The 17,102-nt window shown below is 39.1% G+C and overlaps 1 protein-coding gene across 2 annotated transcripts in view; it reads right to left on the bottom strand.

The window, feature by feature from the left end:
- The window catches only part of GUCY1A2 (guanylate cyclase 1 soluble subunit alpha 2), a 162,784-nt gene that overhangs the window by 73,361 nt on the left and 72,321 nt on the right, over positions 1-17,102 (bottom strand). For both annotated transcript variants that reach the window (XR_011092382.1, XM_068670338.1), the window contains exon 5: positions 515-1,000. Coding sequence is in view for 1 of the 2 variants with exons in the window: in XM_068670338.1 (XP_068526439.1) it covers positions 515-1,000 (486 nt within the window). In the remaining variant the exon portion in view is untranslated. The remainder of the gene's footprint in view (positions 1-514; positions 1,001-17,102) is intronic.

The following is a 17,102-nucleotide window of genomic DNA, read 5'->3' on the forward strand; positions in this document are numbered from 1 at the left end:
TTGTTCTTTATGAAAATTTCTAATTTATGGAAAATAATAAATTAATAATAAATTAATAAAAATAAATTAATAGAATTAATTTATCGAAAATATAAGTGTCTGAAACTGAAAACATTCAGGTTTCCACTGAAACAGAAAATATTTGAGTGCCTCCCAGGAGATGCATTTTGGGCTACGATCATCACTATGGACTTCATCACCCTTAGTACACTATGACCAATGTGTCACTTAAAGGAAACCAGACTATATAACCGGACTATAACACAGGAGGTATATGTCCCTGTAAGAAAACAGCAATATGGCATATATTCCTATGGGAGAACCACAATGACTTCTCATTATCAAAGTATTTGATCTTCAGTGGATATATTTCAAATTTATTTTTTCCTGTGAAAAAATAATTGCCTTTCCCATTTTTATAGGCAAAGTCTGTAATTTAAGAAGGTGGCTACTGGTAAGTTTTTTCTATCTCAATTTCAATTAGATTTTTCTAACTTAGAGCTTGAGCTGTTACCTTGTAGATGTCCAGGAATCCACACTGATGGTCAAACCGTGTGTAGAGTTCATTCAGCATGCTGATGACCTGCATGGGTGTGCACTGTGCGCAGATGGCAGTGAAGCCAACAATGTCTGAAAAGAGCATGGTGACATCATCAAATTTCCTGGCCTGAACCTGCTGCCCCTGCCACAATTGCTGAGCCACTTCTTCAGGGAAAATAGAAATAAGGAGATCTACTGTTTTCTTTTTCTCCTCTTCCAGGGCTTTGTGTGTGCATTCTAGTGTTGCCTTCAGCTTATCCATTCGTTTTTTCAAGCCATCCTGGGCCTTCGCTTGCTCCCCAACCAGTATGACATCGCGAGTAGCATCGTGGATAGGAATGTCTGAAAGGTGGAGGCCTCGGCCCATCAGTTCATCCAGCTTGTCCACACAGGGGGATCCCAGAAATAAAATTGAATTTGATTCTGGCACATGAATCATTTGTCCTTTAATTTCCATCACCTAAAAAAATAAAAATAAAAATAGTTTAGAAAAGTAAAAATCGGTTTATAGGTGGATCTCCATTCTACCTTTCCCCTATTTACTCTTCAGATAAAATGATCGACTCTTATAACACCTATTCAAGTAATGAGACTCACATAGTCTACCCACTAAGGTGAGTCATAAAATATCCTATACTCACACAAAAATATTCCCAAATCAGATGTCAGACTCCATTCCAGCCCAATTAAATATGAAAGCAATCACAATGACATGTATTTCTCAGAAATACTGTTTCTAAGTTTTGCTCCTAGAATGTACCTCGTCTTAAATCCTAATTCCAGAATAGCTTCTTCTCTGTTAATTAGATACAAATTCTAAAACTATAAAATGAAAAGGAAGATACAACCATCTGAAAGCAAACCAGTTAAATAGTGAAGTAGTTCTTTTTCAGCAAACAGGTACTAATTCAAATGTGGCCATGCCATTCAGTAGTAAAATAAGAACAGACATGAGAAAGAATTCCATAAAATAATGAATGGCACGGAAAAAGTGCATCAATGCTCCTATTTCTATTTGCCTTCTTTTATATGCAGAGTACTTGAAGGGTGATATTCTGTTAGAGTTTGCAGATTTCTTGCTGACACAGATCTGTATGATTTGTATTTGCAGATCAGAAGAAGGAATAGTAAGAAAGGAGTACCAGAAAAGATCAAGGGGTCCATTGCACTGTTTTACAGATTTTGCATTTGCCTGCTAAATGGCAAGGCGTCCCATCTTTTGAATGATGTCCAGTGATTGATAATGAATGAGGTCCTTGCTTGTTACCATTTGCACCAAGACAGCAGTTCAGCACCAGTTCAATATCAGATGGAAATGCACAATGAAACTCAACTGTAATGATATATTTCAAGTTTGGGGCTACACACATTCTGATTTTTATCAACTTACTCAGGTCACACAAGAGAATCTGTCAGTTATGGCACTATTTTTTCACCGGATAAAAGAATTATAAATAAATAAATAAGATAAACATATTTTGCTTAAGCAGAAAAGAATTAAATAAGGTAAAGTAGCCATCTTTGTAAACACAGCCTCCCATAATCTTGGCCATGAACCATATTCACTGTTAATGTTTTCATTCCAGGAGTACACAAAGAGCAGTGCAGTACTGAACTAGGTGACCTAAAAAAATACAGTCTTTAACCCAAGGACCTCAGAGTTAAAACAGATGCAACAAACACACTTCGTGCATCTAAGCAAAGAATTCTCATAAGTGTTAGGCACCATAACGTCTTAATTCTGTATTTTTATATTCCACAAAATCCCTCCTGAAACAAAAAGGTCTCCTCCAGTCACACTTTCATGCTTCATGCAGGCATTTTCTCATCTTCACATGATTCAACATTTAATCTGCCTTCCATCCATTATCCCTCTAAGCAAAATAGGAAAACCTCAGGCAGAGAACCCAGAGGTGTCTGTAATAGCAATGTGATTTAAGCATCCAGAGGTCTGGAAGCTCCTGCTGTGTTGACAGCTACTCCTGCATGGGACCTTCTGTGTTTGGGGGAGAAGTAAGGAAGCTCCTGTTTCTATTAGGAATTTACTACATCAAGTAATATGCTGTTATTGCAGATCCTACTGACAATATGAGGACAAGCCTATCCTGTCCCCGTGTCTCTCTGCTTCCATTGAAGCATATCCCATCCTGCCAGCAACCCAGCACACACAACTTCTGATGTCAGCCATGGAACTCAGCAAATACAAGAAAATAAAAGAAATTAAAATTGTCAATTTCCCAAATTTATATTCCCACATACCTACTAATATCTACATTTCTAAGCCTTACTTCCTAAACTTTGTTCTGGGAGAGCAATCTCTGGGAGGAAGCTGATCAGCTACCTAGCTGGGCAGATTTTACTGCTCCAAGACTAATTGTTCTTTTTAATTTTTAAAACATATGGCTCCCTTCTTAACACATAAGGGAAATAGATGCTTTCTTCATGCATGCAGCCTCATGCTGTCAAAGGACACGCGAAATTGTTTTAACTCTGAAGTGCAAATTGCTAAATGTGAAATACATAATATTCCTACATTATCTAGATTTCTATATTTTCTTCTTACTTTTTGACCCTTTCCAGAGAGTTTTTCTTTTTTATTTATGTCTAGAACATCACTGGTGTACAAAATAAATGTACCTCATATTATCACTTCTCTTTTCCACCTCCAGGTGAAAAGAGGCTGTCAGTTCAGGAGGTAAGAGTGTGACCACGGCCCCTGGTTTGCCTGACCCGTCAGCAAGGCAAGCCACCTGGCTTGGAGCCGTGCTTCTCCTCACAACCTGCTGTGAGACTAGAAGAAAATTAATGCACCCCTCTGTGCTCCTGCTTCTCTTTTGTCAATTTTAGGTGTTAAACTCTTTGATGTGATCTCTATCTGTGTGAATATATTGTGCCAACCATCCCTGAGTGGCTTCTTCCCCGGGAACACTGATCAAGTGACTAACACAGTAAGCGGACACTCCAGAGTCCTCTGCTCTGCCTCTGGGTAACCCCAGGCAAATTATCAACTCTGAGTGCTTATTTATGCTTTCAGCACAGCAGGAACAATGATATCGACCTCCCTATAACACATTTTGAGACTTCTGCCTGAGAATCAGTGAAAGACAAGGGCAGTTCTGTAAAATGCCTAACTAATAATAGCCTGTTCTCTGCCCAAGTGAGCTGAGCCCCTGCCTCAACAGGGTTGAGGGTTTCTACAGCATGTTGAGAAACATCTACAAAGGAACTGCTCAGTTTTCTAAAAGTGTCTGTTGCAGTTTAACCCAGCAGAAAGCTAAGTACTACACAGCCACAGTTGGATGGGGAGCTGGAAAAGAAAAGGTAAAACTCATGGGTTGAGATAGAGATAGTTTAACAGGAAAGAAAAGGAAGGGATGATGATGATAATGATAATGATAATGATAATGATGATGATGATGATGATGATGATAATAATAATAATAAAGAATATACAAAGTAAGTGATGCATAATGTGATTGCTTACTACCTGCTGAGTGATTGTCAGCCAGTCCCACAGCAGTGGCTGCCCCCCAGCCAGCCCTCCCAGTTTTATTGTTCCCTATGATTAGGGAAAAAGGGATGTCCTAACCATAGCTGTGTCCCCTCCCAGCTCCTTGTGCAACCCCAGGTACCTTGCTGGCAGGGCAGCACCAGGAGCTGAACAGTCCTTGGCTCTGTGTGAGTGCTGCTCTGCAACAACTAAAAAAATCAATGTATTACTAACATTATTTTTCTCCTAAATCCAGAACACAACACCATACCAGCCTCCATGGAAAAAATTAACTCCATCTCAGCTGAAACAGGACAGCATCAAATGTTCAATGTTATTTAGACTTTACTCTCTAAAGATTTACATCATTTGCGCTGCTTGACAGGAATTGTTGATACTTTCTATCATTCTTTGCATGTCATATTAGTGATTTTAGTGATTCTTGATGTTGGTTGTTTCTTTTTTTTTTTTTTTTTTTTTTCTTTTTTTTTCCCTTTTTTTTTTTTTTTTCCAGACTATCCTGCTAACCTCTTCAAGAGGATATTTAGAAAAAAAGTTGTCTCAGCTTACCTGGGGAGACACACCTTCACAAGGCACAGCAACAGAGAATAGCAAAGACTACATCCTTCTGCTCAGTCTTTACAAAGTCCTCTCCCTTCCAAAGAAGTTTCAGAGATAATTCAGACCTATTCTAGTGAGTTTTGAACTGCAGCTATGATCCAGCAGAACCTCCTTTCTTTCCTTTGGAGTGCCTCTCCACTTCTCTGTATCTCGAAGTATAACTGAACAAAATGGAACATGGGGTTTTCTTGAAGCTAACCATAGCAAGTTGCACTTCTAGGCAGCTCCCCAGAGCTGGACAGCTCTACACACAGACCATAAGCCTACAGGCAACTAGGATTACATCATCTATCTTTATTGTAAGCAGGGAAAGATTGAAACACTTCTGTCATCTGTTATATTTCATTACTGCTACATTTTATTGCATTCCTGTCTCTTTAATTATCTTCTCACAGAATAAAATGAGAATAATTCCACTGTTTTCAGAGGACATTTTCTGATCTAGTGGTATAATGGAATAGGAAACATTTTGAAATGAGCAACTGCATCTAATGTTTTACAGGATTACATTGCTGTGAAATCCTAAGTAGCTCCAGGAAATAAATAATAATAATAATAAATGTTGCTGTTTTACTCACGCTGCAAACCCACTGCAAAGAAAATGGAGCACACAAAGAAAAGTCCCTTATGCTCCAGGACTCTTCCAGCCTCCCTCTCCCAAAAGACCCAACCTGGGAACACCGGCAGACTAAAGCTGCTGTTTGACAACATGAGACAGTCTCCTACTGTGCTGTACACCAACAGCTACCTCAACAGGTACATGTCATTCCAGCTCTGCAAGCTCTTGGTTCACACCACACTAGGATTAAGTATGGATCATCTGCAAAATACTAATGGGAACGTGAGGCAGTATTTTTGAGAAAGACTCAAGGGTTTACGAATTAATTTTCTTTGCTGTTAGGCCTGGCCCATGTATTCTGCAGCCTCTGCAATCTTCCCACAAATTTCAGTGGGTTCTTTTCTTATTAGGAGTGGGTTAGGAAACTCAGAGCACTGCGTCACACTTTTGTAAACAGTTGCACTCACATGTTTGACTTCACTCAATGAACAAAATCAATGACAATAAACAGACCTTCTTGTTTAAAAGGCATATTATTAATTAGAGAATTGGGGTATCTGAGGGAAAATCAGCTTGTCACAAAGAAGCCTGGACACCTTCACACATTTCAAGGTACAAAGAAAATAACATATGCTCATAAAAAAAAAAAAAAAAAAAAAAAAAAAAAGAAGACCATTACTTCATATTGAGGATGAAAGTATAGGGTAACTTCTAGAAAGGTGAATTAGCTGCTAACCTAAAATCTAAACCAGCTGTGTTCACTTCTTTGAATACTTCTTTGAATACCCTTTTAGATACATGACAGTGTCCTGTGGACATTTACAGCAAGATATTCCAAAGTATTTGGAAGTTAGGGGTTTAGGGGATTTTGTGAGCACTGGACAAGGAAGACAGTAACTTCTCAAAAATAAAATAATGACTTGGTTGGCATGTTTCCAGGTGATGCATTTAGAAGAATGGCTGCAACTACAATGAAGACAATGAAATTCAAAATCTCTTAAATTGTAGAAATGGGCTAAGAACGGGATTCCAAACAAGGGCAATGAATAAAGTAAGACAGAAATAATCAAATACAAAAATAAATGCAGAATAACAGTTTCTAAGAAGATGTCTCGGAGTCTACAGAGTAGAAGAGAAGAATGTAAGACAACAAGTCATGCTGTCATTAAGAATGAAAACATTTTACAAGGCTATATAAACAATTATATAGCTTGCAAAACATAGGAAGTAATCCTCCTCTGACCACCAGTGTTCAGGTCCCAGATGGATGAATCTGTTCATGTTTAGCACAACACTTAAAGAAAGAAATAAAGAGATGGATCAATTGGAGATTGTATGAATTTGATGAAATGTCTAGAAAATATGACATTTTTAAAAAAAATAAAAAAAAAAAAAATACAAAAATAAAAAAAAATAAAACACAGATGTTTTACCCCAGAGAAGAAAAGTCTCAGGACTGGGATATGAAATTCTTCAAACATACTAAGAGCTAATGCAAAGAAGACAGACTGTTTTGTGTTTGTACACATCCAATGGGAAAAACTTTATAGAGAAGGACTTGGTGTTCGTGGTAGACACCACGCTCAACATGATCTAGCAATGTATCCTTGTGGCAAAGAAAGCTAATGGTACCCTGGTCTGCATTAAGAGGAGTGCTGCCAGAAGGTTGAGAGAGATGATCCTTCCCCTCTACTCAGCACTGGTGAGGCCACATCTGGAGTACTGTATTCAGTTCTGGGCTCCCCAGTACAAGAGGCACATGGACATACCAGTGTCCAGCAGAGAACCACAAAGATGATGAAGAAATTGTGGCACCTCTCCTATGACCCTTCTTTGTGGGTCCCTTCCATCTCAGGGCAGTCTATGATTCTGTGTTTGGCCAAGAGAACTGGGATGCTTCAGCCTAGAGAAGAGAAACCTCAGGTAGGGCATGATCTTATCAATGTCTATAAATACCTGAAGGGAGTGTGCAAAGAGAAAGGAGTCAGGCTCTTTTCAATGGTGCCCAGTCACAAAATAGGAAGGGGCATGAACTGGCACACAGGAGGTTCCCTCTGAATATCAGGAAGCATTTCTTTACTATGTGGGTGATGAAGCACTGGAAGAGGTTGCCCAGGGAGGTTGTGGAGTTTCCCTCCTTGGAAATATTCAAAAACCATCTGAACTACAAAAAGTCGTTACAACCTTCCCAATACTCCAGTTCTGCTTGTAGAGTGGGCTAAATCAAAGTAACAGGCAGTAGAACTGACTGTGGAGAAAGATTCATGGGAATAAGAAAAAAATCAGATTCAAATGAAAACCGGATCTTATCTGTAGGCACAAAGAAAGCAGCTAAATTCAATAAATGAATCACAACAAAATATCAGCTTCCAATGTATATATCTTTTGTTGAAAAAAAAATATATATATATATATACATGTATATATCATCTCCACAGAAATGAAAAAAATATATATAATATTTTTCAGTTGATGCTTAATGCAACAGCATAAATGAGGCAGAGTTTGCTCAGCACAACTCACGAGGTTCTCAGGTTCTTGTTGAAGCAGAACCCCGAGCATTTGCTTATGAGCTTGGATTTCCAGCTCAATGCATTGTCAAAAGAACATGATTCCACACATCAGCAAAGTGACTGTTAAAAATTTTTGGTTATTTATAGAAGTCCCTGGGGTGTTACGTAATATGCAGCAGTCCCTAAACCAAAGGGAGTAAATTTAACATTTTATGTGTGTTAGATACTTCATAAATATAGAATGGCAGCATGAATGTTGTACTTTGTATGAAACTTTACTTAATTGTAAAGTACAAAACTTTACATAATCTCTTAAAACTGCTGTTAGGTCTCACACACTTGGATTAGCATAGTAGTTTCTTAGATATCAATAACACATCTCTCAGCTACTTCATTAAAAGATGGGATATGCAATGCAGATGTAGTGCTATCCACTTTATTCTAACAAGATAGAGTTACAAACTTACAGCATCAGGGTTAAAAAAAAATAAAATAAAAATAATAATCTCTTTGTCAGGAACAGAGCAATGAAAACAATTTTCTGGGAAATGACCATTTGTTTAGCATGAGATTCTTCTCCAAATCCTCTGATCAGATTTTTCTTTTAGCACTTAGCAACCCAGTGGAACTGGCCCGGCTTTTTCATGGACTATGGTTTTAGAAACAGTAAGGATTCTGCTCTTAGACCAGCACATAGCTCCTGAAGTTATGGACTTGAGAAGCCCCATGCAACTACTCACTGAGATTTATATTCTTGACATAATGTTTAAAGTAGACAGAAGGATTAACTGCTGTGAGCTGTAGATTCTGAGGAGGCTCCAGCTTATGGGTTATTTCACAGTTTTTTTCATGTAACTCTAAGTCAGCCAAAAGCCTTTTAAGAAGACTCCAGAAAACCAGAAACCCTACTTCTCAACAAGAACTCTGAGAACTGTGGTAGCTATAAACATGTTCCAAACAGGAGACCCTCAAACCACACATTTGTATTAATTTTGCATTTCAACCAAAGCAAAATTCAGTATTTTGTACTAATGATCCCATCACTGTTTGGTTACAACATGGCCAAACCAACAAAATTTTAAGAGAAAATTCTCATATTTAATACTCTTTCTGTGTTTAAGTAAGATAAATGGAATAAACCCCAAACTATGTTTCCAATGAACATATGCTAAACTACTTTGTATAATAAGTCTTTCCTGAGAGAAAAATGGGTTATTTTTGTTACATTTTTCTTTCCATTTTTAAAAAGGGATGGAGAATGAGAAAACAAGAACATAGCATTTGATAAAGTCATTAAAGCTTTCTGAAAAGTTGGTTCTTCGGTTCAAACATGTCTCAGTCTGGTAAGGCAGTGAGGTGGAGGATGACGCATATAAATGCATGTTCAGTTTGCCAAATTCACAGAGGTAAAAATCATATTTGTTGCAATTATTTTACCTGAAATAATTATGCCAATTTAATAGGTATGGTATCTAATACAATGATTTTCTTATCTTTTTTTTTCTTCTACTTCTATTTGAAGGACATTAACAGAACTTTATGGATTATCATTTGTAATAGTCATTGACTTCCTGAGGTTTCTTCTGACTTCCAAAGGTTTCTTCTGTGAGTAACTCTTAAAATGTACTCAGTTAAAAGAAAATCTGGTATATCTTGTCATAAAATTATAAGCCTCAAAGCAACATATTAATATATTTTGCTTAGCCAGGAACCATAATTTCACTTTCTGACTCCTGGAGAGGATGTGAAAACTTCACAGCTCCTGCCCCAGGAGCAAATCCAAGAGCTGTACCACAGCCTGGCCAGCACCTGTGTGGGTGTCCATGGGGGTAAACTTTACACACATAGTGGCAAAGTTGTGGCTCACCTCTGGCTTTGATTGTGTTCATCAGCTCCTTAGCATATCTGCCTTTAAACAGACAGCTCTGGATGTGCTGAATTAAGAGCAAAGAATCCCACTTCAGAATAAATGATAATATATCGTCATTAAGTACTTCCTTTTTTTTTTGGAGATTATCACACAGAATAGTGTAGTGACCAGCACCCAGGGCATGGTAAATACCCAGTACATTCCACTTGACACAATTTAACAAAAGGTCAAAGCACTCATAGAGAAATCTTTTTATGATATACTTCGAATATAAATTAAAAAGAATACTTTGATTGCATTTCAAAGGGATTTTGAAACAAACACCTCATTTTATTTTTATCTTTTGTTTGCATCACTCAAACCCAGCATCAAAGACCTTTCAATTCATTTTGAATTATTTAACAAAAAGTTAAGAATATTTGAACTATGCAACAACAGTCGTAGCTGACTGAAAGAAACTTAAGGAGGGGCTCAGTTCTTCCTGCAGCTTAAAATTCATCCTGTTCCATACATCCATGCTTTTAGGTTAGATGTTAGGAAGAACTTCTTTACTGAAAGGGTTGTTAGGCACTGGAACAGGCTGCCCAGGGAGGTGGTGGAGTCACCATCCCTGGAAGTCTTCAAAAGACGTTTAGATGTAGAGCTTAGGGATATGGTTTAGTGGGGACTGTTAGTGTTAGGTTAGAGGTTGGACTCGATGATCTTGAGGTCTCTTCCAACCTAGAAATTCTGTGATTCTGTGTGATTCTGTGATTCTGTGATTTCCTTTTTTTTTTTTTTTATTATTATTATATTTTTTTTACTGGTACAGCAGTGTACAGTCATGCCAGTGGAAAAAAACTTAAGGAGATGAAAGTATGCTGGACACCCTACTCTGAATTGGGCCTTTTCTTTCTAAATGTGCAAACACACCAAATCACACCATTCCTTTTCCACTGAACTTACAATATAAAATTCTTGACTTTACACCCAGGATGACACAAGTAACACCACCAAGACTATCTACCTGGTTGAAACCAGAAAGGCTTCATGCATTCATGTGATCAAAACTTAAATCACCTTACGCCTGCAAATGCCTTTATAACTGACAACCGTTAGTTGTAAGTTTGTTAAAGACAGATTTTTAGTGAAACCTATCGATGTCAACCAAGCAGAATTACAGAGGAATTTGCCAGTGCACTCTGAAGGCAACAGAAAGGCTCACATTTGCCAGAGAACTGTTACTTCTGGGACTAGTTCCTACAGTTTTCACCACAAGATTAGAGCAGCTTGTATATTTAGTTTACGTGGCAAGATTTTGGTAGCAGGGGGTATGTGGGGGTGGCCTCTGTGCGCACAGCCCAGCAGCTGCCCCACATCAGATCAGAGCCAGCTCCAGATGGCTCCAAAAGGGACCCACTGCTGGCCAGAGCCCAGCCGTGAACGATGCTGGTTGGGCCTCTGGGAGAGCAGATTGAAGGAAGGGGAAATCTGCTGTGCTACAGCAGCTGGGAGAGAGGGGCAGAGCTGAGAGAGCAGCAGTCCTGCAGCCCCCAAGGGGAGTGCAGCAGGAGGGCAGGAGGTGCTCCAGGCATGCAGCACAAGTCCCCCTGCAGCCCGTGGAGAGGCCCCTGGTGGAGCAGGCTGTCCCCCTGCAGCCCATGGGTCCCACATGGAGCAGATCTCCACGCTGCAGCCCCCCCATGGGTGGAGGAGCCCCCGGTGGAGCAGGTGGATGTGGCCTGCAGGAGGCTGCGGCCCATGGAGAGCCCCCGCAGGAGCAGGCCCTGGGCCGGAGCTGCAGCCCGTGGAGAGGAGCCCACGCAGGAGCAGGGGGTCTGGGGGGAGCTGCCGCCCACCCGTGGGGGACCCGTGCTGGAGCAGTTTGCTCCTGGGGGATGGACCCCGTGGGACGGAGCCGTGTGGGAGCAGTTCCTGAAGAGCTGCAGCCTGTGGGCAGCCCCCGCAGGCTCAGTTCGGGAAGGACGGCATCCATGGGAGGGACCCCACGGGGAGCAGGGGCGGAGAGGGACCACGAAGGTGCGGAGAAGACTGCAGCTCGGGGGGGGAATTTGGAAGAGGGTGGGTGGGGGGAAGAGAGTGGTCTGCAGCTCCTAGCAAAAGCTTCTCATTTGAACATGACCCATCCCAGCTATCTAAGCTGACCTGCTATTAGAAAGTGCTCCTGCTCATTCTGTGGTATCCTTTGCTAAATATCTTTCCTTTCCGGGTTCATTTATTTCTTTGTGGAAATTGTTTTTATCAAAATGTAGGGAAATGGTTAAATGAGAATATCTGTGTATTCATGAGAACAGCAGACAATGAGCGGTAGAAGTAGCTTTCCCCTTTGATCTGTGCAGAACAGGTATATATAGCAACCATTAGTAGATGTGAAGTTTCATTACCAGTCTAGGTATCTTTAAAATCCTGTGATTAAAAGATCTTTTAGACCATTCAATATCTAGCTTGCAGACATTTTTCTCCTTTAGGATTTGTATGTTCCAACTCCTTCCCTGTTCTATTTCATCTTAAATATATAAATCTGCTCCAAATTCCTGCCAGCACCACACCAAGAAAACTGATTAGAGGTAGTTATTTTTATGTTATTTTTACTTTGTTTTTCTCTTTATTACTCCATATATCAAGTCCTTTTTCAGCTTTGATAAAAGACTTTACCATTAGAATCTGATATGGAGATGAATCAATCCTGATCTTTTGTTGCAGTAAGAATTTTCAGAACACCATGACAAGAAATTTCTGCTGTTCCCAGTTCAATCATTCTGATGTTAGATATAATTAGAAAGAGCCATTCCAGCTTTCATTGAGGTCACTGTAAATACATCTAGCTGATTTTAGTAGGAATTGTACCAGACCTTTAAAATTAAATTTTCTGTATTTTTCTTAAAATGATTAAATTTCTTTCAGCATATTCAACACAATGTATTGTACCATGAGTAGACCTTTCATCCACAACTTTCTTTAGTTACTATATTTGACCTGAACCAGTAAAACATAATCTTCCCATGGAGTCTCTTTCAGGCCATGTAAAAGATCTGAATTTGGGAAGAATGCACTAAGGAACCTGCTTTGGCAGGGGGGTTGGACCCAATGATCTTTCAAGGTCCCTTCCAACCCCTTCAATTCTGTGATTCCGTGAATAGTTCCAAAATTCCACAATGTATTTATTTTATAACCCATCAAGAAATAAAAAGCAAATGCCTTTAACTTAGTTATAATTAGAATATGGAATGCGAGAAGGAACAGCCAGGATGTAGTGAATATGCACATCTGTATGTGTTAAAATATTTGCTTAGCTTCCATTTTGTTCAATGCAACTAATTCATTTTTCCTTGAAATAGTAACAAAGGAAATTAAATTAATTAGGTGAAAGGTGGTATTTTAAAATCAATTCAGTGTCAGTTACCTTATTATTCTAGTGCAAGATAAAGAAAGCAGTTAAAGTGAGTTCTATGACCCAGGCTGACAAGGAGGGAGAAACACAAAGTTGTCCCCAAGGTTTTATCTGCACAGCATTGCTGCCTAGGGGCCACCAAAGCCCAGAGGTAGCTTGGTCCTTCAAGTGCACAGGGATGGGGCAAGTGTGAGGATGCAAATGGGAGGTCCAGCTGTTAGAGCAAAGGAGGGAAGTGATCAGCCTATAAATGTTAAGAACTGCTGCCTTCGGAAGCTCCCAGTCAGCTTGCAGATTTCTGTCCACTGATACCTCAGGGGAGGTTTGCACATTTGGTCAGTACTTGCTGTGAGTGGGTAGACCACAGCCCACAGCCCAGCAGCCACAGGACTGCCTTAGCACAGTACTCTGCCTCAGCTGAAGAGCCCTGCTGAGAAGCAGAAAATATTTGCTCAAGCACAGCATGATGCTAACACAGCTACCTGGCTACTGGATTGGGGCCAGCTTACCCTTCACAGGCTGAAAGACCAAGTGAAGCTATTTTGAAGCTGTCTGTACAAACACTGACAGGACCAACTTCATGCTATTTATGCAAAACCTGACCTGCACCTAATTTGGAGCTAATTTGAAGCACTCCAATCAGCATTCTTACTTCTACGATTCTTTGAGTACTAAAGCCTTTAAGCATAAAATCCTGATGTCAAAAGTCAGTTTTAAGAACAGGATTGAAGTGCCTTTCAAAATCTCACCCACTGTATTGCTGTTCCCTGCAGAAGAGTCAGGAGCACTTCACTTCTTATTCACGACTTCTGAGTCCCCCCACACTATTGGTTGGAAAGTTTCTTAACAGGTTCCACTGTATTGTGTTGTAAATACATTTATATAGGTATATATGAATGAAAAAAATATTATAAAAAGGTCCTTCTGAAGTCTAAGTGCATGAAAATCTGAAGGGAATTCCTCCAGGAGCTGAAGTCATCCTGCCACTGCTGAGAGCAGGGCGCTGATTATATTACTGCTCCACATTCAGCAGCCTCATTACATACCTCATCTCAACAAAGGCAATCAAACTTAACAAACAGTCCTCCATGCTGTCTGATGGAGACAGAAAGCAGTGTTTGCAAAGTCGCAAATAGTTACATGGCATGGACTACTCAAGACGGGTGACTGACAAAAGTTTTCCAGATATATCCAGGCTAGATGTAATGTTGTTGATGAAAATGGAAAGGGCTGATGATCCTCCTGCTCATCATGCTGTTTATGACCAGCACTACATCCTGAAATGTTGTTGCAGAAAACAGATTCCTAACAACATCCTTAGCTGTAATCCAGCAGTGTGTGCTTTGTAGTGTCACCAGCAAGCTTCCCCCAGGGCCTCTCCCCAGCCCTTGTCGGGGTTATTAAAGACCCTGACTGAACCCTGGTCATAGGAGCAGGGGCTGTTTTCAGCTTCTCCTTTAATAGCTCTTGGAATAAAAAACAAGGGATCTTGTCCCAGAATCTCTTGTGAAAAAGACCCCATGAGAAGAGTCTGAAAGAAAACGGATACTCTTGTCAGAAATTTATTTGCCTGGAAGTCTGCAGCCTTCTGTGGTGATGATTCACCATAAGGCTATTTTGTAACTCTCTATGGTACCTACTTCTGGCACATGTGTTTTCACTAGTTGCACTGCATTTTCCTTCTTTATTTGTGTTTTGCTTTACACAACCTGACACCAACTCACATAAAATTATATAGGATAGGCTTATTTCATTTACACACACAGGCATGTTCATAAACACTCAACTCCTTGAACAGAAGTCATGATCTACTTGGATTCAACAAGCAACAAGGCCTAGTAATACACTCTTTTGTCTTCAATTAATTTGCACCGAGACTGTAGTGGTATGCTGAAATGTAGATTTTTTTCCTACATTTATACTGGAAATCCCAACCCATACTCTCTTCTGAGTATTGACTGTTTTATGGTACTCAAAATAACACAAACACAAAAGAAATATAAATCTTTCCCTAGTTTTCAAATGTAAGTTGCAATATTTGGCTAGACATGATGTCCTACAGAATGCTTAATTTCAATCATTTTATTATTTTGCATGATCTCTTACTGAAGTATTAAGAGTATATACAACACTTTAAGGAATATTAAATGTTACTGCATTCTGACGATTCTATGAAATGAAGTTCTGACCCTCAAAATGACACTGGTTGATGCACTGAGAATACAAAAGACAGGACCTCAGCTTCTCGTGTGTGATCATATGGTATATTTATAAAGTCTTTATAAGTAAAAATAAGCCAATTCTCCCAAATAATCTATTCGTGCACAGTATTCCATCAAAAGAATAATCACCAAAATAAGTAACAGCAAAATTTAGTAGTTCTTAACCACACTGCAGCAGTCTTTTGATTTAAATCAATGGGATTATTCAGAGATCATCTGACTTTTTTTAAAAAGGAGAAACTGTTCCTGTATTAACATGTCTCGTAAATTAGACAATTCACATTCACTGAGGAGAAGAGAGAAAATGAAGACAATTTCCCAGTTTCAGGTAAGAAGAAATGGAACAGAAAAGCAGACCAACCACTGTCTGTTTCTTTGTTAAGACACAAATGCTCCCACAAGACAGAATGTTACCCTTTGTTTAAAGAAGGTTTCCAACAGCTTTAAAAATGCCTGGCTCTCCGGGAGAGGTGCTCTTGATCCATAGCAATGAAAAGGCCTAATCTGAGTTGGATGAAGCTAATGGGGAGGCTGTTACTGATGGCAGCACATTCTAGGACAGGTAGTTGTAAATAAGTGGAAAATCCCTCCTTTCTAAAATGATCAAAATACATTCATGTATTTTGTATTTCATTCATTTTATTGGAGGAAACAAGATTCTGGGTTATATCTACTGATATATACAATATGAATATATTGTGCAAGTTTATTATAATAAATTGAAATAGTCTGGCATAAACAACTCTCTGATAACATTTGTGAGAGCCAAACAGTGTAACTAGCCATTTTCCCCCAATTCTTCCCACACAAAGGAAATAACACCATTTGCTCAATGAGCAAAAAAAACAAGGTATTGTTTACCAAAACTCATTCTGATGGATTAGTGATTTGTGAGAAGACAAAATAATAAAACCTATTCTTCTCCCTTCTGCTTTGGTTGATGGCCCCTCAATCAATCTAAAATACCTTTATTTTTCATACAAAACACATCTGAAATATTTTAAATGACCACAGGTCACCAAGGTACTTCAATTATAGCTAGGTTCTCACAGCAAAAATCCTGACCTAGTAACATAAATTGCTAAACAGACAAATCTAATAGAGAAAAGTCTACCACAGGCTCTTCTCTATGCTACAGGATTATGTACTATTTGAACGTTGATGACCATACATAGAATACACCATCTCTGCTTGTCATGAATGTTTACAACATCCTAATGCTTGTATTTCATACAAGCAGCTAACAAGTGAAGTCAACAGAAAAATTAAAGTCTGTTCTGTGAAAGCTTGCCAGAGAAGAGCTTTCATATTCCCAGAGCTGTATTGCTAACTTCAGATCACCAGAAAGCTAAATTCTGTTGCAGAGCAACATTAAATCCCAGTTTCTCATGTGTAAATCACCACAGTCAGGAGGATTGTCTGGACTTCACACAAGAAGAAAGGACAAAAACATATCTGGCTCACAGTGCCTAATCATTTAACCTGTTATTATGAGGACATACTTGTTAGACTAAGTAAAGTTCCTAATCTTGTACTAAAACCAGGTTAAACTAAAAATACAGAAGAAAGGATAAGCTTTAGAGATACAATATTGTTACAAACATTTTAGTTTGCAATACACTAAATCTTCCAGAAATAACCCTAACATTGAAGTTCATTAGTAATCAACCTGCAAACTAATCCTTCTGGAGTGAGAATTGCAATCAGCAATATATCTGAGAAATATATTTTTAACTTCACTTTTTGTCACATTTGGTGATATTTTCATATTCAAAGCTGTTACAGCTACACAGATCCAACAATGTTGACTTTAACTAACTCTTCAGTTGCCTTCAAATACAGTCCATTCCTGAGATAACACCGGTAGGTGTATCCTTAATACTCACAGTGACAGAA

The sequence above is a fragment of the Anas acuta genome, chromosome 1, assembly GCF_963932015.1.
Source record: "Anas acuta chromosome 1, bAnaAcu1.1, whole genome shotgun sequence".
Classification (NCBI taxonomy): Eukaryota; Metazoa; Chordata; class Aves; order Anseriformes; family Anatidae; genus Anas; species Anas acuta.